At 51.6% G+C, this 24,713-nt stretch overlaps 1 protein-coding gene across 4 annotated transcripts in view; it reads right to left on the bottom strand.

Annotated features, from left to right (window-relative positions):
• The window catches only part of brf1b (BRF1 RNA polymerase III transcription initiation factor subunit b), a 458,569-nt gene that overhangs the window by 5,517 nt on the left and 428,339 nt on the right, over window positions 1-24,713 (bottom strand). For all 4 annotated transcript variants that reach the window (XR_005463757.1, XM_038822063.1, XM_038822086.1 and 1 more), the window contains one exon: window positions 15,991-16,042. Coding sequence is in view for 3 of the 4 variants with exons in the window: in XM_038822063.1 (XP_038677991.1) it covers window positions 15,991-16,042 (52 nt within the window). In the remaining variant the exon portion in view is untranslated. The remainder of the gene's footprint in view (window positions 1-15,990; window positions 16,043-24,713) is intronic.

Raw genomic sequence — 24,713 nt, 5'->3', positions numbered from 1 at the left:
TACACCCCCCCGAGACACTGTCACTACACCCCCCCCCCCCAGAGACACGTCACCCCCCAGAGACACTGTCACTACACCCCCAGAACACTGTCACTGCACCCCCCCCAGAGACACTGTCACTACACCCCCCCCAGAGACACTGTCACACACCCCCCCCCCAGAGACACTGTCACCCCCCTCAGAGACACTGTCACTACACCCCCGAGACACTGTCACCCCCCCAGAGACACTGTCACTACACCCCCCCAGAGACACTGTCACTACACCCCCCCAGAGACACTGTCACTACACCCCCCCCGAGACACTGTCACTACACCCCCCCAGAGACACTGTCACCCCCCCAGAGACACTGTCACCACACCCCCCCCAGTCACTACACCCCAGAGACACTGTCACTACACACCCACCGGGACACTGTCACTACACCCCCCAGACACTGTCACTACACCTCCCCAGAGACACTGTCACTACCCCTCCCCAGAGACACTGTCACTACACCCCCCCAGAGACACTGTCACTACACCCCCCCCAGAGACACTGTCACCCCCCCGAGACACTGTCACTACACCCCCAGAGACACTGTCCCTACACCCCCCAGAGACACTGTCACTACACCCCCCAGAGACACTGTCACTACACCCCCCCAGAGACACTGTCACTACACCCCCCCAGAGACACTGTCACTACACCCCCCCAGAGACACTGTCACTACACCCCCCAGAGACACTGTCACTACACCCCCCCCCCAGAGACACTGTCACTACACCCTCCAGAGACGCTGTCACTACACCCCCCCAGAGACACTGTCACTACACCCCCCTAGAGACACTGTCACTACACCCCCCCAGAGACACTGTCACTACACCCTCCCCAGAGACACTGTCACTACACCCCCCCCCAGAGACACTGTCACTACACCCCCCCCCAGAGACACTGTCACTACACCCCCCCCAGAGACACTGTCACTACACCCCCCCCAGAGACGCTGTCACTACACCCCCTCCAGAGACGCTGTCACTACACCCCCCCAGAGACACTGTCACTACACCCCCCCCCGAGACACTGTCACTACACCCCCCAGAGACACTGTCACCCCCCCCGAGATACTGTCACTACACCCCCCAGAGACACTGTCACTACACCCCCCCAGAGACGCTGTCACTACACCCCCCAGAGACACTGTCACTGCCCCCCCCCAGAGACACTGTCACTACACCCCCCCCAGAGACACTGTCACTACACCCCCCCCCAGAGACAGTCACTACACCCCCCAGAGACACTGTCACTACACCCCCCCGAGACACTGTCACTACACACCCCCCAGAGACACACTCGCTACACCCCCCCCCCCCAGAGACACTGTCACTACACCCCCCCAGAGACACTGTCACTACACCCCCCCGAGACACTGTCACTACACCCCCCCAGAGACACTGTCACTACACCCCCCCCCCCCCAGGGACAGTCACTACACCCCCCCAGAGACACTGTCACCACCCCAGAGACACTGACACTACACCCCCCCAGAGACACTGTCACTACACCCCCCAGAGACACTGTCACCCCCCCCCCAGAGACACTGTCACTACACCCCCCCAGAGACACTGTCACCACACCCCCCCAGAGACACTGTCACTACACCCCCCCCCCAGAGACACTGTCACCAGTGACAGCCCAAGTTCAATTGTATAATGCTTCTCACGTTCCCTGGTGCTTCACAGGGTGATTATAAAACAAAGTCTAACAGAGCACCATATCAGGTGGTAATAGGTCAGATGACCAAAGGTTGGGATTGATGTTAGGCTAATTAATAGAGATTACTGCCCGTGGTTCGTTAATAACTTTATTATTGTTGTATCACCAGGATGACACGGAGGTGAAGCAGATGGACCTTGACCAATGTTCACTACTGGGTAGTTTGCTCAACTACCTCAGAAAGCAACAAGTGTCAACCACATGGGGGCTATTTCCATTGTTTTCTCAGAAAACATTTTACCGAAACATTGGTCATTTTCAGTTTAACAAATTAACAATTCTAAACAGCCTAGCGGCCCGATACACGCAACAATATTACAATAACAGGACTTCCAGTGACGGCAGGCGGGAGGCAACCGCGCGTTGGAGGGCTCCCGCTCGGGAATGGCATTGTCAGGGGATAGCGATGTTGGCGAAACTATTGGGGCAGGGGGAGGATCCCTCCCGATATGAGCTGGATCGGGCTCATCGGTCGTGGAGGCCTATACCAAGGGCGAGTGAGCCACCAAGGGTAGTGACTCTGTGCTTCCGTAGGTACAGTGTAAAGGAGAAGGTCCTGTGCTGGGCTGAGCAGAAGCGGGTGGTGCAGTGGGCTGGAGCTGGTATACGCATATACCAGGACGTTACGGTGGAGCTGGCGAGAAGGCGGGCTGCCTTCAACCGGGTGCACTGTTCATTAGCAAGGTGCAGTGTGGCATTGTATATCCAGCGAAGCTGAGGGTGACCTACAAGTTCAAGGACTTTTATTTTGGGACGAGGGAGGAGTTTGCGAAGGCAGAAGGACTGTGGCAGAATTCAGAAATCGGTCTTGTACCGATGTAGCCTCATGACTGTATTTTTTCTTTTTTTTTGTTTCACTGCGTGCTGATGTATGGGCTATAGGAGCCAACGTTGTGTATATTTGGACAAGGGAAGAAATGGGACTTTCAGTCGTAATGAGGGTTCTTTGGGGTGTGCGTGTGTATGCGGGGTTTGTATGCTTAAAGGGGATTTCTGGGTTTTTCCTGGGGCCAGGGCAAGGGGGAAAGAGACCTGGGCGGGGGCCTCCACGCTGGCCAGTTTAAGACGGCCAGTGAACGGGGGTGAGGTGGGGGGTGGGGCTGCGGCCATCGGAGCCTGGCAGAACAGGGTCCGAGGGGTCTATCCGGGGTGGAAAGTTGGGGGGAAGGAACCGAGGTGGGGGGGGGGGGGGGGGATTTTTACAAGAAGAAGTGGAGGAGTTGGGGGGGGGGGGGGGGGGGTTTACAAGTCTTGGGTGTCATTTACGGTATTCGTTCAGAGGTTGGATGGCATTGAGTGTCGACCGGGGGGCGGGAGGGGGGACTCTATAGGTTAATGGTGACCATGGGCGATTCCAGACTCCTTTCTCTTTTTCGGCTTTGTTTTTTTTTTCCACCGTGGGAGGGTTTGTTTTATTGGAGGTATATATTGACAGGAGGATGGGATCGTTGCTGATGTTAAGGGTTTACTGCTAGTTGGTGGGTTGTAAATTTTGAAGGAAAATGTGAAAATGGAGAATAAAAACATTATTAAAAAATAATATTGCAATAACATAACCAACTACTCCCCCGCCCTAGCTCCTAACCACCCGTTGTTTGACACTGCTTTGCCTCTCATTTTCCTCCCCCCCCTCTTCCTGCTGACGTCAGTTTTCCTTAAAAAAGTTGATGAACGGCTGCCACCTCTGAGCAAATTCGAGTTGAACCTCTCGAGGCAAACGTAATGTTCTCCAGCCTGAGAAACCCTTCCATGTCACTGACCCACACTGCTGACTTTGGAGACTCCGAGTCCCTCCATCCCAGCAGAATCCATCTCCAGCCACCAGGGAGGCAAAGGCTTCTCTCCCCCTGCGCCCCCAGATCCTCCGATACCCCAAATATTGCCATTTCTGGTCTCGGAGTCATCCTCCTTCCAGGACCTCTGACATGACGTCTGCAAATCCCTGACAGAATCCCCTCAACTTTGGACATGCCCAGAACTTGTGTACGTGGTTCGCTGGGTTACCCCCACACCTATCCTCCACCTCCTCAAAAAACCTACTCATCCAGGCCACAGTCATATGAGCCCTATGAACCATCTTTAACTGGATCAGGCAAAGCCTGGCACACGACGAGGATGAACTGACTCTCTTCAAGGCCTTTTCCCATAGTCCAACTTCCAACTCCCCTCCAACTCTTCCTCCCACTTCCGCTTCACCTCCCCGATTGGGACTCCTTCCCACTCCATCTATTCCTTGTATATCTCCGAGAACCACCCCCTGTTTTTGACATCACCTTATCCTGTAGTCCCCTCAGGGGGAGGCGAGGGAAACTTGGAACCTGCCTCCTGAAAAAGTCCCGTACCTGCAGGTACCGAAACCCGTTCCCATCCGGCAACTCAAACTCCTCCTCGAGCTCCTCCAGGCTCAGGACCCCTCTTCAATGAAGGGATCCCCTAATAACTCAATCCCTGCCTGCTGCCACCTCCTAAAGCCCCCATCCAGCACCCCCGGAGCGAACCAGTGATTGTCACAGATCGGTGACCACACTGACGCCCCATCATGTGCTGCCTCCACACCCTCAGGGCTGCCACCACCACCGGGCTTGTGCATCACCGAGCCGGAGAGAACAGCAGGGGCGCCGTTAGTAAAGCCTCCGAACTCGTACCCTTGCAAGATGCCGTCTCCACTCGCTCTTACACTGACCCCTCCCCCCACTACCCACTTCCTACCCATCGATATGTTGGCCGACCCGTAATAGTTAATAAATTTAGAAGGGCTAAGCCACCCTCCCCGCCCCCCCGTTCCAAAAGTACCTTCTTCACCCTCGGGGTCTTACCAGCCCATACAAAACCCGACATCACCGCATTCATCTTCCTGAAAAATGACTTTGTGATAAAGATTGGGAGACACTGAAACACAAACAGCAATCTCGGGAGGACTGTCACCTTCACAGTCTGTACCCTCCCCGCCAGTGACAGCGGGAGCTTGTCCCACCTACGGACGTCTCCTTTCATTTGCTCAATCACCATGCCCAAATTCACATCATGGAGCTGACCCCAGTCTCTGGCTACCTGTGGGTTATTTCCATTGTTGCGATACAAGGTTTTGAGCAAGAGATGCAGGGGAATGTGAGGAAGACATTTTTTTTAACGCACAAATTGGCAATGACCTGGAACTCTCTGCCACGAGAGTGGTGGGAGCGGAGACATTGAATGACTTGGAGAAGAAATTGGACGGAGGGGCCCTTGAGCAGAATAAACCTACGTCACTATGGAGACAGATGAGGAACTGATTGGATTGCTCGGAAGAGAGAGACATGGTCTCAGATGGGTTGAATGGCCTCTTTCTGTGTCACAATGACTCCATGACGTGTATTAGATGCTTTGAATATCAGATAGGAAGTCAATATTTACAGAATTTAAAAACTAAATTTGAAGTGCCCAATTCATTTTTTTTTCTAATTAAGGGGCAATTTAGCGTGGCCAATCCACCTACCCTGCACATCTTTGGGTTGTGGGGGTGAAACCCACGCAGACCCGGGGAGAATGTGCAAACTCCACACGGACAGTGACCCGGGGCCGGGATCGAACCCGGGTCCTCGGCACCCTGAAGCAGCAAGGCCGCCTCTGTGCCGCCCCAATGATTTATTTAACTGTTCAATGTATTTTCCCCCCCAATAAAGGGACGATTAAAGGTGATTGAGGGCAAAAGGAAATGACAGCTGTGGAGTTGCTTTCAATGAAGAGGCAATGGAACAGTGAAGGTTCAGATTTTCCACTTATCAATATCAATCCAAGGCGGACACCACGGTCTGCTTCACCGTAAGCAGCATCAGGGAAAACGCACACATGCTGCAAGGCGTACACCACGGTCTGCTTCACCTGCATGGTCTGCATCAGGGGAAACGCACTCATGCTGCAAGGCGCACACCACGGTCTGCTTCACCTGCATGGTCTGCATCAGGGGAAACGCACACATGCTTCATGGTCACTGACTCAGACCCAGAAACCCGGACTGATTCTCTCATTTGGGTCAATTGTGACATTTCAATCTCAGTGGTCGGATAAACTCATCATCGGGACCAAGACAAGCACCCACTGATCTCGTGGGCCAAGTACCACACTGGGCAGTACGTCTAGCTATGGAGCACAAGAGGTTGCTGAGAGTCAGCAATAAAGGAAAAGACATCTCTCTCTCTGCAATACTTAGGATGAGGTGACAATTTCAGAGTGCATACAAAGTATGCGTGTATTCCCTTTAATTCTTACTAATTATCACAGACACTATCAGTCTGGCACACCAGGAAAAGTGTGTGCTTATCTCCAGTAATGAGCAGCAGTCACTGCAGAGCAATTCCCAAGGTGCTTTAGCAGTCTGTGTCTGAAAATTGAAATGTATTTTAATTCTGATTAAAATGAAGCAATGCAAATTAAACCATTAGGATTTTTAAAAACCAACTTATTAAAGGATTTACATACACAACAAAACAATCAGTTTTGAGCCTCATTTATTTTTACGATGAAAAAGACCTTTGTTAGCAGATGTGAGTATGGAGTGCAGAGTGCGGGACACCACCCATTCCGCGGACTTGGGGTAAGAGATCCAAACTGGGAGTGAATCTGAATCAGAGGCGACTCTGGTCAAACTCTCTCCCTCCATCTTGTGGCCTGTTTCTCCTTTACTGAGCCAGGGAGCCGGGCGTGCGGTTACAATACAGGGGTGCCAATCTGCATTTATCTCTGAGATTCCAGATTGTGACATATCCACATCCGCAGGATGTTTGTTTAAGGATAGTCCCACGCCAGTGAGCGAGATCCGGTGGCAGCCATGGTGTAAGTGGTCGCACACTGGGTGGCTCCCACTCGGAGTGGAATTTTCAGACCTTTCCTCCGGCTAAGGGGCGGATTTGTCGTTTAAAAAGGTGCAGGAGGGGTGTAAGGAGAGGGTGTCCCACCAGTGGGTGGATTTGTAGAGCAGGAGTGGTCTAAAGAGAAAGGAGCAGTTGGAGATAGTTAGGTGACTGCGACACAGGTGAAGATGGCGGAGGGTCAGGGACTGGCACTACCCTATCAATGGTTGATGAAGCTTCTGGAGGGCCTCCTGAATAAGAAGTTCACCCAGCAGAGGAAGGAGAATTTGGAAGATCTGGCTAGGGCGGTGGACCCGATCCGACAAAAGCGGGATAGACGGCCTGGAGACGAGGCTGGAGGCCCAGGGCCAAGCAATCCAGAAGGTGGAGGAGACGGTAGGGGAGCACGGTAGAGGACCAGCTTGCCTCGATAGCAGCGGAGATGTTGGTGATGCAGGATCATCAGAGGCTGTAGGAGAAAGTGGAGGACCGGGAGAATCGTGGGGCTGCAGGAGGGCAGCGAGGGAGCAGACACCGGCGTGTATGTAGCGCAGATGTTTGAGAAGCTGACAGGTTAGGGCATTTGAACGACCCTTGGAAGTGGACCGAGCACACAGGGCGCTGATGAGGAAGCCGCAGGGGAATAAGCTGCCGAGGGCAATGGTGGTGCGCCTGCATCGGTTCCTGGATAAGGAGCGGATCCTGAGGTGGGCCAGGCAGATGAGGCGATGTATCTGGGAAGGCAATGAGCTGCCAGGACCTGGGTGCGGAGCTGGCCAAGAGGAGCGTAGGCTTCAACAAGGTGAAGGTGGCCTTCTTTCAGAAATTTGGCATGCTGTATCCGGCGTGCCTGTGGGTGACCTATAAGGGTCAGGAGCTGTACTTTGGGATGCCGGAGGAGGCGATTGAATTTGTCAGGGACAAAGAACAGGCAGGAGAAGGAGGACACTGAACTTTTGAGGAGATGCTTGCTTTCTGTTCCTTTGGGTTTGTTTTGTTACTGTGCTTGGGACCATTGCTGTGTGTTTGTTCTTGGTGGGGGATGGTGGGTTGCTCTTTTCTGTGTGGTGGGTGGTGTTGTTAAGTTTGTGTCGGGATAATGTTTGGGCGAGGCAGGGGAGAGAATCAGTGAGGGGTAGGATGCAAGGCACCATGGGAGTGTGCCGCCAGGCTAGCCGGGCAGGCTAGTTCACAGAAGTGCAGTGGGGGGTGAGTAGGTGGTCAGTGTGTTGAGAGGGGTTGGGGTTGTTATTGGGGTGGGGGGGGTTGGAACTGCTGACAGACGAGAGGTTTCTAGAACGTGGTATGGGGAGGGAAAATGATGGTGGGTACCCGAGGGCAGGTCTGAGGGGGTGTGGGACGCGGGCTGGAGGGATTATGGGTAATCTCAGAGGAATTCGACCGGATTCTGGGGTATAAATTGAACATGGGTAAGACTGAGGTCTTTCCAATCTAGGTAAGGGGTCGGGAGAAGAGATTGGGGGAGATGTCGTTCAAGGTCGTTGGGGGGAGGGTAGTTTTTGATATTTGGGTATTCAGGTGCTGTGGGGGTGGGAGCTGCTGCATAAATTAAATCTGGCCTGGTTGGTGGAATGGATGAAGGAGGACATTAGGAGGTGGTTGTCATTGGCAGGGAGGGTTCAGACGGTAAAGATGACGGTCCTCCCGAGGTTCTGGTTAGTACTTCAGAGCCTCCCAATCTTCATTGCCAAGGAGTTTTTTAGGAAAGTGAACGTGGTGATCTCCAGGTTTGTGTGGGTGGATAAAGCTCTGCGAGTGAAGAAGGTGTAGCAAGGCAATGGGTAGTGGGGGAGGGGTTGGTATGGGAGCGGATGGAGGCAGCCTCACGGAGCAACATGAGTTTCAGTGCACTCCGTCATCCTCGACGGCCAGGTACTCCACAAGCTCGGTAGTGGTGGCGGCCCTGAGGGTGTGGGGACAGTGGCGACAGCACCTGGGGCTGGAGGGGGGTTGGTTTGGGCACCGATATGTGGCAACCACCAGTTTGCTCTGGGAGGGGGGCTGGATGGGGGGTTTTGGGGCTGGCAGTGGGCGAGGATCGAGCGGTTTGGGGAATTGTTTATAGACGGGGGGGGGGGGGGGGGGGCTTTCTGTGATTGGAAGAGCTGGAGGAGGAGTTTAAGCTGCCCAGTGGGAAGGGCGTGTTGTTTATATCGGCCATGTTGGCTGGATTCTGTTTTTCTTGGTGTGTGGTTGTTCATTTTGTTAAAATTTATAATATAAATGCATCAATAAAATATTTTTCAATAAGAAAATGAGAGATTCCACTGTCCTGAATGGCAACAACGCCAGTACCACAGCATCAAAACTCAATGAGCTGCACCCCAGCACAGAACCTCCACAATGGTAAATAGTCATCCCAACGTCAACTATAAAAGAGCACATTCACCGTATCAAACCCCAATCCTCACACTGAACCCCAATGTGGACAATCCTCACACTGAACCCCAATGTGGACAATCCTCACACTGAACCCCAATGTGGACACTCCCAACATTGAACCCCAATGTGGACAATCCCAACACTGAACCCCAATGTGGACAATCCTCACACTGAACCCCAATGTGGACAATCCTCACACTGAACCCCAATGTGGACAATCCTCACACTGAACCCCAATGTGGACAATCCTCACACTGAACCCCAATGTGGACAATCCTCACACTGAACCCCAATGTGGACAATCCTCACACTGAACCCCAATGTGGACAATCCCAACATTGAACCCCAATGTGGACAATCCCAACACTGAACCCCAATGTGGACAATCCTCACACTGAACCCCAATGTGGACAATCCTCACACTGAACCCCAATGTGGACAATCCCAACACTGAACCCCAATGTGGACAATCCTCACACTGAACCCCAATGTGGACAATCCTCACACTGAACCCCAATGTGGACAATCCTCACACTGAACCCCAATGTGGACAATCCTCACACTGAACCCCAATGTGGCCAATCCTCACACTAAACCCCAATGTGGACAATCCCAACACTGAACCCCAATGTGGACAATCCTCACACTGAACCCCAATGTGGACAATCCTCACACTGAACCCCAATGTGGACAATCCCAACATTGAACCCCAATGTGGACAATCCCAACACTGAACCCCAATGTGGACAATCCTCACACTGAACCCCAATGTGGACAATCCTCACACTGAACCCCAATGTGGACAATCCTCACACTGAACCCCAATGTGGACAATCCCAACACTGAACCCCAATGTGGACAATCCTCACACTGAACCCCAATGTGGACAATCCTCACACTGAACCCCAATGTGGACAATCCTCACACTGAACCCCAATGTGGACAATCCCAACACTGAACCCCAATGTGGACAATCCTCCGCCTGAACCCCAATGTGGACAATCCTCACACTGAACCCCAATGTGGACAATCCTCACACTGAACCCCAATGTGGACAATCCTCACACTGAACCCCAATGTGGACAATCCCAACACTGAACCCCAATGTGGACAATCCTCACACTGAACCCCAATGTGGACAATCCTCAGAATGAACCCCAATGTGGACAATCCTCACACTGAACCCCAATGTGGACAATCCTCACACTGAACCCCAATGTGGACAATCCTCACACTGAACCCCAATGTGGACAATCCTCATACTGAACCCCAATGAGGGCAGTCTGACGGCACTGAACCCCAATGAGGACAGTCCTCCAGCACTGAACCCCAATGGGGGCAGTCTGACAGCACTGAACCCCAATGAGGGCAGTCTGACAACACTGAACCCCAATGTGGACAATCCTCATATCGAACCCCAATGTGGACAATCCTCACACTGAACCCCAATGTGGACAATCCACACACTGAACCCCAATGTGGACAATCCTCACACTGAACCCCAATGTGGACAATCCCAACATTGAACCCCAATGTGGACAATCCCAACACTGAACCCCAATGTGCACAATCCTCACACTGAACCCCAATGTGGACAATCCTCACACTGAACCCCAATGTGGACAATCCTCACACTAAACCCCAATGTGGACAATCCCAACACTGAACCCCAATGTGGACAATCCTCACACTGAACCCCAATGTGGACAATCCTCACACTGAACCCCAATGTGGACAATCCTCACACTGAACCCCAATGTGGACAATCCCAACACTGAACCCCAATGTGGACAATCCTCACACTGAACCCCAATGTGGACAATCCTCACACTGAACCCCAATGTGGACAATCCCAACACTGAACCCCAATGTGGACAATCCTCACACTGAACCCCAATGTGGACAATCCTCACACTGAACCCCAATGTGGACAATCCTCACACTGAACCCCAATGTGGCCAATCCTCACACTGAACCCCAATGTGGACAATCCTCACACTGAACCCCAATGTGGACAATCCTCACACTGAACCCCAATGTGGACAATCCCAACACTGAACCCCAATGTGGACAATCCTCACACTGAACCCCAATATGGACAATCCTCACACTGAACCCCAATGTGGACAATTCTCACACTGAACCCCAATGTGGACAATCCTCACACTGAACCCCAATGTGGACAATCCTCACACTGAACCCCAATGTGGCCAATCCTCACACTGAACCCCAATGTGGACAATCCCAACATTGAACCCCAATGTGGACAATCCTCACACTGAACCCCAATGTGGACAATCCCAACATTGAACCCCAATGTGGACAATCCCAACACTGAACCCCAATGTGGACAATCCTCACACTGAACCCCAATGTGGACAATCCTCACACTGAACCCCAATGTGGCCAATCCTCACACTAAACCCCAATGTGGACAATCCCAACACTGAACCCCAATGTGGACAATCCTCACACTGAACCCCAATGTGAACAATCCTCACACTGAACCCCAATGTGGACAATCCCAACACTGAACCCCAATGTGGACAATCCTCACACTGAACCCCAATGTGGACAATCCTCACACTGAACCCCAATGTGGACAATCCTCACACTGAACCCCAATGTGGACAATCCCAACACTGAACCCCAATGTGGACAATCCTCACACTGAACCCCAATGTGGACAATCCTCACACTGAACCCCAATGTGGACAATCCCAACACTGAACCCCAATGTGGACAATCCTCACACTGAACCCCAATGTGGACAATCCTCACACTGAACCCCAATGTGGACAATCCTCACACTGAACCCCAATGTGGACAATCCTCACACTGAACCCCAATGTGGACAATCCTCACACTGAACCCCAATGTGGACAATCCTCACACTGAACCCCAATGTGGACAATCCCAACACTGAACCCCAATGTGGACAATCCTCACACTGAACCCCAATGTGGACAATCCTCACACTGAACCCCAATGTGGACAATTCTCACACTGAACCCCAATGTGGACAATCCTCAGAATGAACCCCAATGTGGACAATCCTCACACTGAACCCCAATGTGGACAATCCTCACACTGAACCCCAATGTGGACAATCCTCATACTGAACCCCAATGAGGGCAGTCTGACGGCACTGAACCCCAATGAGGACAGTCCTCCAGCACTGAACCCCAATGGGGGCAGTCTGACAGCACTGAACCCCAATGAGGGCAGTCTGACAACACTGAACCCCAATGTGGACAATCCTCATATCGAACCCCAATGTGGACAATCCTCACACTGAACCCCAATGCGGACAATCCACACACTGAACCCCAATGTGGACAATCCTCACACTGAACCCCAATGTGGACAATCCCAACATTGAACCCCAATGTGGACAATCCCAACACTGAACCCCAACGTGGACAATCCTCACACTGAACCCCAATGTGGACAATCCTCACACTGAACCCCAATGTGGACAATCCTCACACTAAACCCCAATGTGGACAATCCCAACACTGAACCCCAATGTGGACAATCCTCACACTGAACCCCAATGTGGACAATCCTCACACTGAACCCCAATGTGGACAATCCCAACATTGAACCCCAATGTGGACAATCCCAACACTGAACCCCAATGTGGACAATCCTCCGCCTGAACCCCAATGTGGACAATCCTCACACTGAACCCCAATGTGGACAATCCCAACACTGAACCCCAATGTGGACAATCCTCACACTGAACCCCAATGTGGACAATCCTCACACTGAACCCCAATGTGGACAATCCCAACACTGAACCCCAATGTGGACAATCCTCACACTGAACCCCAATGTGGACAATCCTCACACTGAACCCCAATGTGGACAATCCTCACACTGAACCCCAATGTGGACAATCCTCACACTGAACCCCAATGTGGACAATCCCAACATTGAACCCCAATGTGGACAATCCCAACACTGAACCCCAATGTGGACAATCCTCACAGTGAACCCCAATATGGACAATCCTCACACTGAACCCCAATGTGGACAATTCTCACACTGAACCCCAATGTGGACAATCCTCAGAATGAACCCCAATGTGGACAATCCTCACACTGAACCCCAATGTGGACAATCCTCACACTGAACCCCAATGTGGACAATCCTCACACTGAACCCCAATGTGGACAATCCTCATACTGAACCCCAATGAGGGCAGTCTGACGGCACTGAACCCCAATGAGGACAGTCCTCCAGCACTGAACCCCAATGGGGGCAGTCTGACAGCACTGAACCCCAATGAGGGCAGTCTGACAACACTGAACCCCAATGTGGACAATCCTCATATCGAACCCCAATGTGGACAATCCTCACACTGAACCCCAATGTGGACAATCCACACACTGAACCCCAATGTGGACAATCCTCATATCGAACCCCAATGTGGACAATCCTCACACTGAACCCCAATGTGGACAATCCACACACTGAACCCCAATATGGACAGTCTGACAGCACTGAACCCCAATGAGGGCAGTCTGACAGCACTGAACCCCAATGAGGGCAGTCTGACAGCACTGAACCCCAATGGGGGCAGTCTGACAGCACTGAACCCCAATGCAGACAGTCTGACAGCACTGAACCCCAATCAGGACTGTCTGACAGCACTGAACCCCAATGCGGACAGTCTGACAGCACTGAACCCCAATGCGGACAGTCCTCCAGCACTGAACCCCAATGAGGGCAGTCTGACAGCACTGAACCCCAATGAGGACAGTCTGACAGCACTGAACCCCAATGAGGGCAGTCAGACAGCACTGAACCCCAATGAGGGCAGTCTGACAGCACTGAACCCCAATGAGGGCTGTCTGACAGCACTGAACCCCAATGAGGGCAGTCTGACAGCACTGAACCCCAATGAGGGCAGTCTGACAGCACTGAACCCCAATGCGGACAGTCTGACAGCACTGAACCCCAATGAGGACAGTCTGACAGAACTGAACCCCAATGAGGGCAGTCTGACAGCACTGAACCCCAATCAGGACAGTCTGACAGCACTGAACCCCAATGAGGGCAGTCTGACAGCACTGAACCCCAATGAGGGCTGTCTGACAGGACTGAACCCCAATGAGGGCAGTCTGACAGCACTGAACCCCAATGAGGGCTGTCTGACAGCACTGAACCCCAATGAGGGCAGTCTGACAGCACTGAACCCCAATGCAGACAGTCTGACAGCACTGAACCCCAATGAGGGCAGTCTGACAGCACTGAACCCCAATGAGGGCTGTCTGACAGCACTGAACCCCAATGAGGACAGTCTGACAGAACTGAATCCCAATGAGGACAGTCTGACAGCACTGAACCCCAATCAGGACAGTCTGACAGCACTGAACCCCAATGAGGGCAGTCTGACAGCACTGAACCCCAATGAGGGCAGTCTGACAGCACTGAACCCCAATGAGGGCAGTCTGACAGCACTGAACCCCAATGAAGGCAGTCTGACAGCACTGAACCCCAATGAGGGCTGTCTGACAGCACTGAACCCCAATGAGGACAGTCTGACAGAACTGAATCCCAATGAGGACAGTCTGACAGCACTGAACCCCAATCAGGACAGTCTGACAGCACTGAACCCCAATGAGGGCAGTCCTCCAGCACTGAACCCCAATGCGGACAGTCCTCCAGCACTGAACCCCAATGAGGACAGTCTGACAGCACTGAACCCCAATGATGACAGTCTGACAGCACTGAACCCCAATGCAGACAGTCTGACAGCACTGAACCCCAATGAGGGCTGTCTGACAGCACTGAACCCCAATGAGGACAGTCTGACAGCACTGAACCCCAATGAGGGCAGTCTGACAGCACTGAACCCCAATGCGGACAGTCTGACAGCACTGAACCCCAATGCGGACAGTCTGACAGCACTGAACCCCAATGAGGGAAGTCTGACAGCACTGAACCCCAATGAGGACAATCCTCACACTGAACCCCAATGAGGGCAGTCCTCCAGCACTGAACCCCAATGAGGGCAGTCTGACAGCACTGAACCCCAATGAGGGCAGTCTGACAGCACTGAACCCCAATGAGGGCTGTCTGACAGCACTGAACCCCAATGAGGGCAGTCTGACAGCACTGAACCCCAATGAGGGCAGTCCTCCAGCACTGAACCCCAATGAGGGCAGTCTGACAGCACTGAACCCCAATGTGGACAGTCCTCCAGCACTGAACCCCAATGCGGACAGTCTGACAGCACTGAACCCCAATGCGGACAGTCTGACAGCACTGAACCCCAATGCGGACAGTCTGACAGCACTGAACCCCAATGCGGACAGTCTGACAGCACTGAACCCCAATGAGGGCAGTCTGACAGCACTGAACCCCAATGAGGGCAGTCCTCCAGCACTGAACCCCAATGAGGACAGTCCTCCAGCACTGAACCCCAATGAGGACAGTCTGACAGCACTGAACCCCAATGAGGGCAGTCCTCCAGCACTGAACCCCAATGAGGGCAGTCTGACAGCACTGAACCCCAATGGGGGCAGTCTGACAGCACTGAACCCCAATGAGGGCAGTCTGACAGCACTGAACCCCAATGTGGGCAGTCTGACAGCACTGAACCCCAATGAGGACAGTCCTCCAGCACTGAACCCCAATGAGGGCAGTCTGACAGCACTGAACCCCAATGTGGGCAGTCTGACAGCACTGAACCCCAATGAGGACAGTCTGACAGCACTGAACCCCAATGAGGGCAGTCTGACAGCACTGAACCCCAATGAGGGCAGTCTGACAGCACTGAACCCCAATGTGGGCAGTCTGACAGCACTGAACCCCAATGAGGGCAGTCTGACAGCACTGAACCCCAATGAGGGCAGTCTGACAGCACTGAACCTCAATGGGGGCAGCTCTCCAGCAATGAACCGCCCAAACCAACAATCTGTGATAAGAGGAGAGGAGGAAAAGTGGATGTGAAATGGCGATATACAGTAAAAGCTGAGGAACGGCTAGTTACCTGGTTGATGGCTGGCTTTTTCGATGGTACTGCAGAAATCAGTGGCCGAAGCCTGGAATAAAAAGGAGAATAAGTCTTTCAATTGATGTGTTCAGAAGAGGACCAAAGAGTGGGTTGAATCACCCAGTTAAAGAGCATCATTTTGCACGTCAATCTTCAAATTAAACCAGGGACAATCCCCACCAATTCTTATCAGTAGGAATGTTTTAAACATACAACAAAAATGGTCATTAAAGTGTGTTCAGCGTTTTGGATAATCTGTTAGACAGTATATTAGGATGTTTAAATATGGCCAGATATTACAATGTGAGACTAAGTTACCAGAGAGATGGGCCACAACAAAGCGATTTGAACCCACGGATTGAGGATTTACAGTATTGGGCGCTGGGAGTTACTATAAATCAGTAAACCTGTGGCTGATGGGTAACTGATGTGATTCAGGTTACAGACAGCAGAGCTTGCCTTTACCGTGCGTTTTGGAGAGTGGAGAGTTGGAGGTGGAAGGCCAACCAGCCGTGCAGCGGAACTGGAGCGTTTAGAGGTAACAAAGCCTGGATTTGTGTTATGTGGACAGTGAGCACAGAAGTAAATCCTGTTTGAGTGTTACTACAACAGTACCAGATCAAAACACTCTGAATGCTGAAAATCAGAGAGGGGAACAGATAATGCTGAACTAGTCTGGCAGTATCTATAAAGAGACAAACAGAATTAATGATTCTGCTCTGTGACCTTTTATCTTCACAAAGGTCCAGTGACATTCGCCATCCAGATTCACACATGTAGACGAGTCTATCCCAGTGAGGAGAGACAGGAACACAACATTCATCTCTGCAGGATAATCTGAAGTGGAGATTGCGTTTTCCTGAAGTGATTGGCAGTTCCTGTTCCTGCATTATCAGAGAAACTACAAAGCAAAGGGACCCGAGGGACACTAGCTCCTAATTAACTCACTTAGGAAATGATCTGTGCTTAATGAGGAGTAGTGCTCTGTGCTGCTGTCAGAAAGCCAGGCACAGACTTGTACACTGAATGACACAGAGTGATAGATCGGAGAGGTCCAGGTCTCCTCAGGACTGCTGCTTCATTGTATAATTAATTTCCAAGGTTATCTGAAAGGCCTGTAGCAGTTTAATTGTGAAGCAGCTTTTCAGTATATTTGCTGTTTCCACTTTAAATAGCAAATTGATGTGTGCACAAATACAAGAAACAACAATGTGTTCTCATCCGTGTGTGTATAATGGGGACAGTATAGAGGGAGTTTTACTCTGTATCTAACCCCGTGCTGTACCTGTCCTGGGAGTGTTTGATGGGGATAGTGTAGAGCAGGGGTGGGCAAACTTTTCCGTGCAAGGGCCGCATTCAGAAATTCACAATTCACAAAGGGCCGCATAGTATATTAAGTAAAATAATTACTTCACCCGGTTATGATTCTGGGCGCCTCATATAGAACATAGAACAGTACAGGGAGCTTACTCTGTATCTAACCCCGTGCTGTACCTGTCCTGGGAGTGTTTGATGGGACAGTGTAGAGGGAGCTTTACTCTGTATCTAACCCCGTGCTGTACCTGTCCTGGGAGTGTTTGATGGGGATAGTGTAGAGGGAGCTTTACTCTGTATCTAACCCCGTGCTGTACCTGTCCTGGGAGTGTTTGATGGGACAGTGTAGAGGGAGCTTTACTCTGTATCTAACCCCGTGCTGTACCTGTCCTGGGAGTGTTTGATGGGGATAGTGTAGAGGGAGCTTTACTCTGTATCTAACCCCGTGCTGTACCTGTCCTGGGAGTGTTTGATGGGGACAGTGCAGAGGGAGCTTTACTCTGTATCTAACCCCGTGTTGTACCTGTCCTGGGAGTGTTTGATGGGGACAGTGTAGAGGGAGCTTTACTCTGTATCTAACCCTATGCTGTACCTGTCCTGGGAGTGTTTGATGGGGACAGTGTAGAGGGAGACCCGTGCTGTATCTGTCTTGGGAACGTAGGCTTTAAATCTACTGAGGCCTAATTACCCGGGCTCTACTGGCCTCATGACATCTATAGGCCTCCCCAGGGAGTCTCCAGCCAGGCAATGTTCAGTCTGGTCGACACATATATGGACCAGGCGGAACGTCACCCGAGGGCTCTCCCAGGACATCAGAGGCCCATGGGTGATCAGGGATAGGGCAGGGTGACCCACTAGCCCTTCCCCTGGAATGTGGGCACCTTGGCATTGCCACCCTGACATTGCCAAGGTGCCCTGAAGGCACTGTCAAGTCGGCAGGAGCACTGTCAAGGTGCCAGTGCAAGGGTGCCAGGGTGGCACTGCCAAGTGTCAGAGGCCCGGCCCATGAAAGGAGGGTGGATGGAGGGTGGGTGGGGGGGGGGGAGGGGGGGGGGGGGGTTCAGGGCAGGTAAGTAGGGGCCTCTGGGAGGTTGGGGCGGATGTGGGGTCCTGGAAGGGAGGGGCCTGTAAGGACGCATGGAGGGCCTGAAGAGGGGGGCCACCAGGCACCCCATCATCGGATGCCCTCACCTGGGGGGGAATGCCCATGTGTGTGGGGTGTGACACTGCCATTGGGTGAGTGGTCCCACACGCTCGCTTCAAGAGCGGGGCACCCTTTCAAAATGGCAGCCTGATCTCAGAGTTCAGCTCCCCAGTGATGACAGGGAGAAACCTTTCTATTAGATTGCATCCCGTGTGTGTATAAATGACCTGGCATGTTCTCCAGAACTCTTCATTGAACCAGGGTTGATCCATGAGGTTGCAGATTGTGGTTGAATACAATTCTGCTGCTGCTGATGGCCCACAGCGCCTCATGGATGCCCAGTCTGGAGTTGTTATATCTTTTCGAAGTCTATCCTATTTAGCACGGTGGTAGTGTCACACACACAATGGAGGGTATCCTCAATGTGAAGACAGAATTTTGTCTCCACAAGGACTGTGCGGTGGTCACTTCTACCGATACTGTCATGGACAGATGCATCTGCAGCAGGCAGGTTGGGGAGGATGAAGTCTTGCGCATTCCCAATTTTCTTTGTCTTACCATTAGCAGCTATGCCTTCAGTAAACCAGGCCCCAAACTCAAATTCCCTCCCACAGACGTCAGCACAAAAATCTCGGCTGGCTCTCCATTGCAAAGCTGAGAGGCCGCTGATCTGTCGCAGGTAGCGTTCTTCAGATGAGATGTCAAAACCAAATCTGTTCTCCAGGATGGATGTGAAAGACCCCATGCAGCTAGTTTGAATAGATATCCCGCAATCAACTTCACCAAGTTCACATTGGGAGTTTGCTGTGTGCAAATACACTGCCGCATTAAACATTACAACACTGACTAACTTTCAAAAGTACTTAACTGGCAACATATAAATACGAGGCTATCTTTGCTTTCCTAAACCTCTTCACTTCCCTCTCCTCCTTGAAGATGCTCCTTAAAACCTACCTCTTTGTCTAAGATTTTAGTCATCAGTCATGCTGCATCGCCTTATGGCTCAGTATTTGATAATGCTCCTGTGAAAAAACCTGGGTTGTTCTACTTAATGAAAGATGCTATATAAATGCAAGTCGTTGTTGAACTAATCTACGAGTCTAAACACCATCTAATCTACAAATCTCTTGAGAAATTAGTCATGAGGAGAAATGCAGCACCTGTTTAAACAAAAAAAACACCACCGACATGATTGAATGATCCTACTTGTTTCGAGTACATTGCTGACTTCCCACTGTGCAGCAGTTAGAACAGACATCAAGTGGAGACACAGCGGTGTGTACCTGAAGTAAACCATTTCCGTTATTATATTCCCTTCCTCCCCTGCCAGCTGACACTCTTGCCAGGGTATGGTTCACCTGGCACCACCTATCCTCTGGTAACTTGGGTCATTTGCCATCCTTTGTTTGTTCGCCTGGACAATTCTGCCAACTACCACCATCGCCATTTAGAGATGACACTCTAACATCTGCAGCATAAAGTCCCAATGCTTCACAGAACGCAAGGAAAATATGTATGGCGAGCTGGTGAAGCAGCTATTAGGGGGCTGACTAAACAAATGGGTCTGAAAGGAGGACCATACAGGGGGTGGGCAGGACGGGGGGATTTCAGGAACATCCTCCATTGGTGGAATACAGGGAAGGGGAGGGCGTGCAGAAGAGCTGTTTGAAAAAACGACTGCAGGGGTTGGCATTGTACGGAGAAAGGGAGGGAGGAGTATGGGAATAGAGAGAAGTGATTGTGGGAAAGCTAGTGAACTCTCTGGGGCAATACATTTCTCCTGGTCACGTCCTCAACCAACATTGACAAAAGCTGTATCCCTCCAGGAATCACAGGAAGAAAATGAAAGGGCTTTGCTAGATTTCTCACCTCCTCTAGATCTATTGGGATCAATTTACAATACAGATTTGAGTTTACGTGCTCCTCACCATTCAGCTAATCTGTTGTCATTGCCACTAAGGGAGCTCCATGTTGACTTGCCTAGAGTACAAGAACATAGAACATAGAACAGAACAGGCCCTTCGGCCCTCGATGTTGTGCCGAGCAATGATCACCCTACTCAAACCCACGTATCCACCCTATACCCGTAACCCAACAACCCCCCCCTTAACCTTACTTTTTTTAGGACACTACGGAAAGTTCCCAGTCTAAGTGGCTCAGAAGCATTGTAGGATTTTCCAGTCACTCTGTGTCTCTTTTGGCATAATCCTGAGGGAACGCAGGCAGAGGGAACGCGGGCAGCGGGAACGCGGGCAGAGGGAACGCGGGCAGAGGGAACGCGGGCAGCTGGAACGCGGGCAGCGGGAACGCGGGCAGGGGGAACGCGGGCAGGGGGAATCCAGGGTGCCACGGTAGCACAGTGGTTAGCACTGTTGCTTCACAGCACCAGGGACCCGGGTTGGGTTCCCAGCTTGGGTCACTGTCTGTGCGGAGTCTGCACGTTCTCCCCGTGTCTGCGTGGGTTTCCTCCGGGTGCTCCGGTTTCCTCCCACAAGTCCCGAAAGACGTGCTGTTAGGTGAATTGGACATTCTGAATTCTCCCTCTGTGTACCCGAACAGGCGCCAGAATGTGGCGACTAGGGGCTTTTCACAGTAACCTCATTGCAGTGTTAATGTAAGCCTACTTGTGACAATAATAAAGATGATTATTATTTGCTGGATTCTGGCTCCGTATGGGAATTCCCAATCAGTCATTGATGGAAGTGTCCCACGAGCCTCCCATTATAGAGCATCTGGACTATAATGGGGTGCGGTGGGGGAGAGTGTAGGGGCCCCAAGGGATTGATGATAAGAATTTAAATTAATTATTTAAATTTGCCTTAAATAGGGAAGTTTAGTATTGGGGAAGGTTTTAAAACTAGAATCTCTTCTCTCAGCCTCGGAGAGAGAGCAGCAGGAGGAGGCCCAGAGGGCTGAGGAAATAAAGAAGCTGCCTATCCAGGTCAGTCTCCTCGCTGTGTTGATGGAGAGCATTCCACCTCAGCCTTTTAGGGAATAACCGCATGTATCAAACTGAATGAAGGATGTGTTGCTGCTCTCCGCCACCTCTGAGCAGTGACAATGCTCCTGGGATCTTTGGGATTTGTAAGTGGAAGCTGAGCAATTCAGGGATTCCCTCGTGGGACTAGGGGTAGGGGACAGGTGGTGAAAGTGAAACATTTTTGAAAGAGGCAAACGAGCATCCGTCTGGTCTCAGTGACAGCTTTTCATGGCTGGTGTGGCAGTGATGTGACTGTCTGGATTTCAGCAACCCTCAGCGCGACAGGTTCCACTCACTGACACTCGGGAAGGTTGTCGGCTGCTGGGAACCTTGAAATAAAAACCAAGTCAAAATGCACAGCTGGGCCAGTCATCACTAAACCCTCAGGATTACAATTCCGGATCGCTATTCCGGGGGCTTCTGCTGGGAAGCTGGATGTGTCAGCCATGGCTCAGGGAACAGCACGCTCACCTTCGAGGTAGAGGTCGGGTGTTTTCACTCCACCAACTATTAAAGCAAGGCACCATCTGCTTTCTCAAATGGACATAGGGAGAGGAGTGAACCATTCAGGAGCGAGCATGTTTTATTGAAGAGCAGTTCTGTATCCTGGCCAATATTTATGCTTCAAACAACATAATTAAAAATGGATTATTTGTTCATTACTACATTGTTGTTGGTGGGAGCTGGATGTGTGTAAAATGTGGCTGCTGTTTCGCCTACATTACAACAGTCACTAACTTAATAATAATAATCGCTTATTGTCACGAGTAGGCTTCAATGAAGTTACTGTGAAAAGCCCCTTGTTGCCACATTCTGGCGCCTGTTCGGGGAGGTCGGTACGGGAACGGGTACTTCAAAGCACATTAGGATGGCCTAAGGTGGGCAGCACGGTGGAGCAGTGGGTTAGCACTGCGGCCTCACGGCGCCGAGGTCCCAGGTTCGATCCCGGCTCTGGGTCACTGTCTGTGTTGAGTTTGCACATTCTCCCCGTGTCTGTATGGATTTCGCTAAATTGCCCCTTCATTGGAAAAAATGAATTGGATATTCTAAATTTAAAAAAAAACGAAAAGGACGGCCTAAGGTCACGAAAAGTGCAATATAAATTCAAAGGGCAGGTTCTCCATCTGCCGACACCGAAATCGGGAAAGGCTCGGGCGGAGAATTGGTTTTGACGCCAAAATTGTGGCGGGCGCCAGGTTCATATCAAATCGCAATTCTCCATTCCCTCGACAGCGGCATCAATGCGTTCTACTCCGCATGTACAGTAAACGCCGTTGACATATCATTAGCAGGTCCGACCCGGTATTCGCGGGGCCTCCGCGATTCTTCATCTCCACCGGAGGGAATTCCCGACAGCGAGGTTCCCCTGTGCTTTTAAAAATCGGGAAACAGGCGCCGTGGCTGCTGAGGGAGAGAGCGGGGGTTCGGAAAGTATCCAACATCACCATAGTGTGCTGACAGTCGTGCCGCTAGCCGGGGGGCTTCTGCCAGGGCGGGGGGAGTTGCGGGGGTGGCCAGGAGGTGGGCTGTAGAACATAGAACATTACAGCGCAGTACGGGCCCTTCGGCCCTCGATGTTGCGCCGACCTGTGAAACCATCTGAAGCCTATCTGACCTACACTATTCCATTTTCATCCATATGTCTATCCAGTGACCACTTAAATGCCCTTAAATTTGGCGAGTCTACTACTGTTGCAGGCAGGGCGTTCCACACCCCTACTACTCTCTGAGTAAAGAAACTGCCTCTGACATCAGTCCCATATCTACCACCCCTCAATTTAAAGCTATGTCCCCTCGTGTTGGTCATCACCATCCGAGGAAAAAGACTCTCACTGTCCACCCTATCTAACCCTCTATCTTATATGTCTCTATTAAGTCACCTCACAGCCTTCTCCTCTCCAACGAAAACAACCTCAAGTCCCTGAGCCTTTCCTCGTAAGACCTTCCCTCCATATCAGGCAACATCCTAGTAAATCTCCTCTGAACCCTTTCCAAAGCTTCCACATCCTTCCTATAATGTGGTGACCAGAACTGCACGCAGTACTCCAGGTGCGGCCGCACCAGAGTTATGTACAGCTGCAGCATAACCTTGTGGCTCCGAAACTCAATCCCCCTACTGATAAAGGCTAGCACACCATATGCCTTCTTAACAGCCCTATTAACCTGGGTGGCAACTTTCAGGGATTTATGTACCTGGATGCCGAGATCTCTCTGTTCATCTACACTACCAAGAATCTTGCCATTAGCCCAGTACTCTGCATTCCTGTTACTCCTTCCAAAGTGAACCACCTCACATTTGGGGGGGGGGGGGGGGGGGGGGGGGGGGGGGGGGTGGACAGGTATGGAACACCATTGCCGCAGTCAGAAAGGCAGCCATGCAGCTGCGCCCGCCGCTAACAGCCCACTTTGAACCTAGTGCCATGGGTCATATGGGTGTCCCTCCCCCAGGTCACCCCCCTCGGTGCCCTATGGCCCCAGCCAATCCATCAATGGGATGGGCGCGCTCTGGCATGACCAGTGCCATCTTGCTGGTTGGGATGAGTGTGTGTGGGGAGTGCAGTGTGTGTGCGGCTGCAGCTGGTCAGCGTCCTGAGTGTCAATCACAGACCCCGCAAGTCTGGCCCGTTTCCCATTGGAATCAGTCGTGTTCGATGTCGTGTTCGATGTCGTGTTCGATGTGGCATTGGTGCTAGTCCCTCAATAGTTGCTGAATGGGTCCAGATGCAGCACCAGAACTCAACGAATCCTGCCCCAGCACCAACACTTTCTCTCAGGAACGGAGAATTCTGCCATGTTCTGTTTTTAAAGTAATTAAGTAAAGGGTGAATCGGGCTGGGTTGTGAAGCTCTGTAAAACTAAACTGCCCACAACTACCCAACCCGACTCCCAGAAATCTATCCCATTGCCCAGCTGAAAAAGTTTGGGCTGGGCAGTGGAAGGTACTCGCAGAACCTCACCCTAAAATAAGGCACAGTAAGAAGGCTTACAACAACAGGTTAAAGTCCAACAGGTTTATTTGGAGTAACTAGCTTTCGGAGCGTAGCTCCTTCCTCAGGTGAGTGACATCAGGTTGGGCCAGACCTCAGGGCAGGTAGGTGGAGAGGGGAGGGGTAGGATAGGTGGAGGTAGGTTCAGTAGGTAGCTCAGGAGTGGCAGTTGTGAATGTTTTGGGGGGGGGGGGGAATCTCAGGGAAAGGGGGAGAACGTTTGGGGGGGGGAACGTGGAGAGTGACAAAAACTGCATGCTAAGAAATAGGTGGAAGTGTGTGCAAGGATGTAATA

The sequence above is a fragment of the Scyliorhinus canicula genome, chromosome 2, assembly GCF_902713615.1.
Source record: "Scyliorhinus canicula chromosome 2, sScyCan1.1, whole genome shotgun sequence".
Lineage (NCBI taxonomy): Eukaryota > Metazoa > Chordata > Chondrichthyes > Carcharhiniformes > Scyliorhinidae > Scyliorhinus > Scyliorhinus canicula.
Note: the sequence above shows the minus strand (reverse complement) of the source record. Positions and strands in the feature narration are given on the sequence as shown.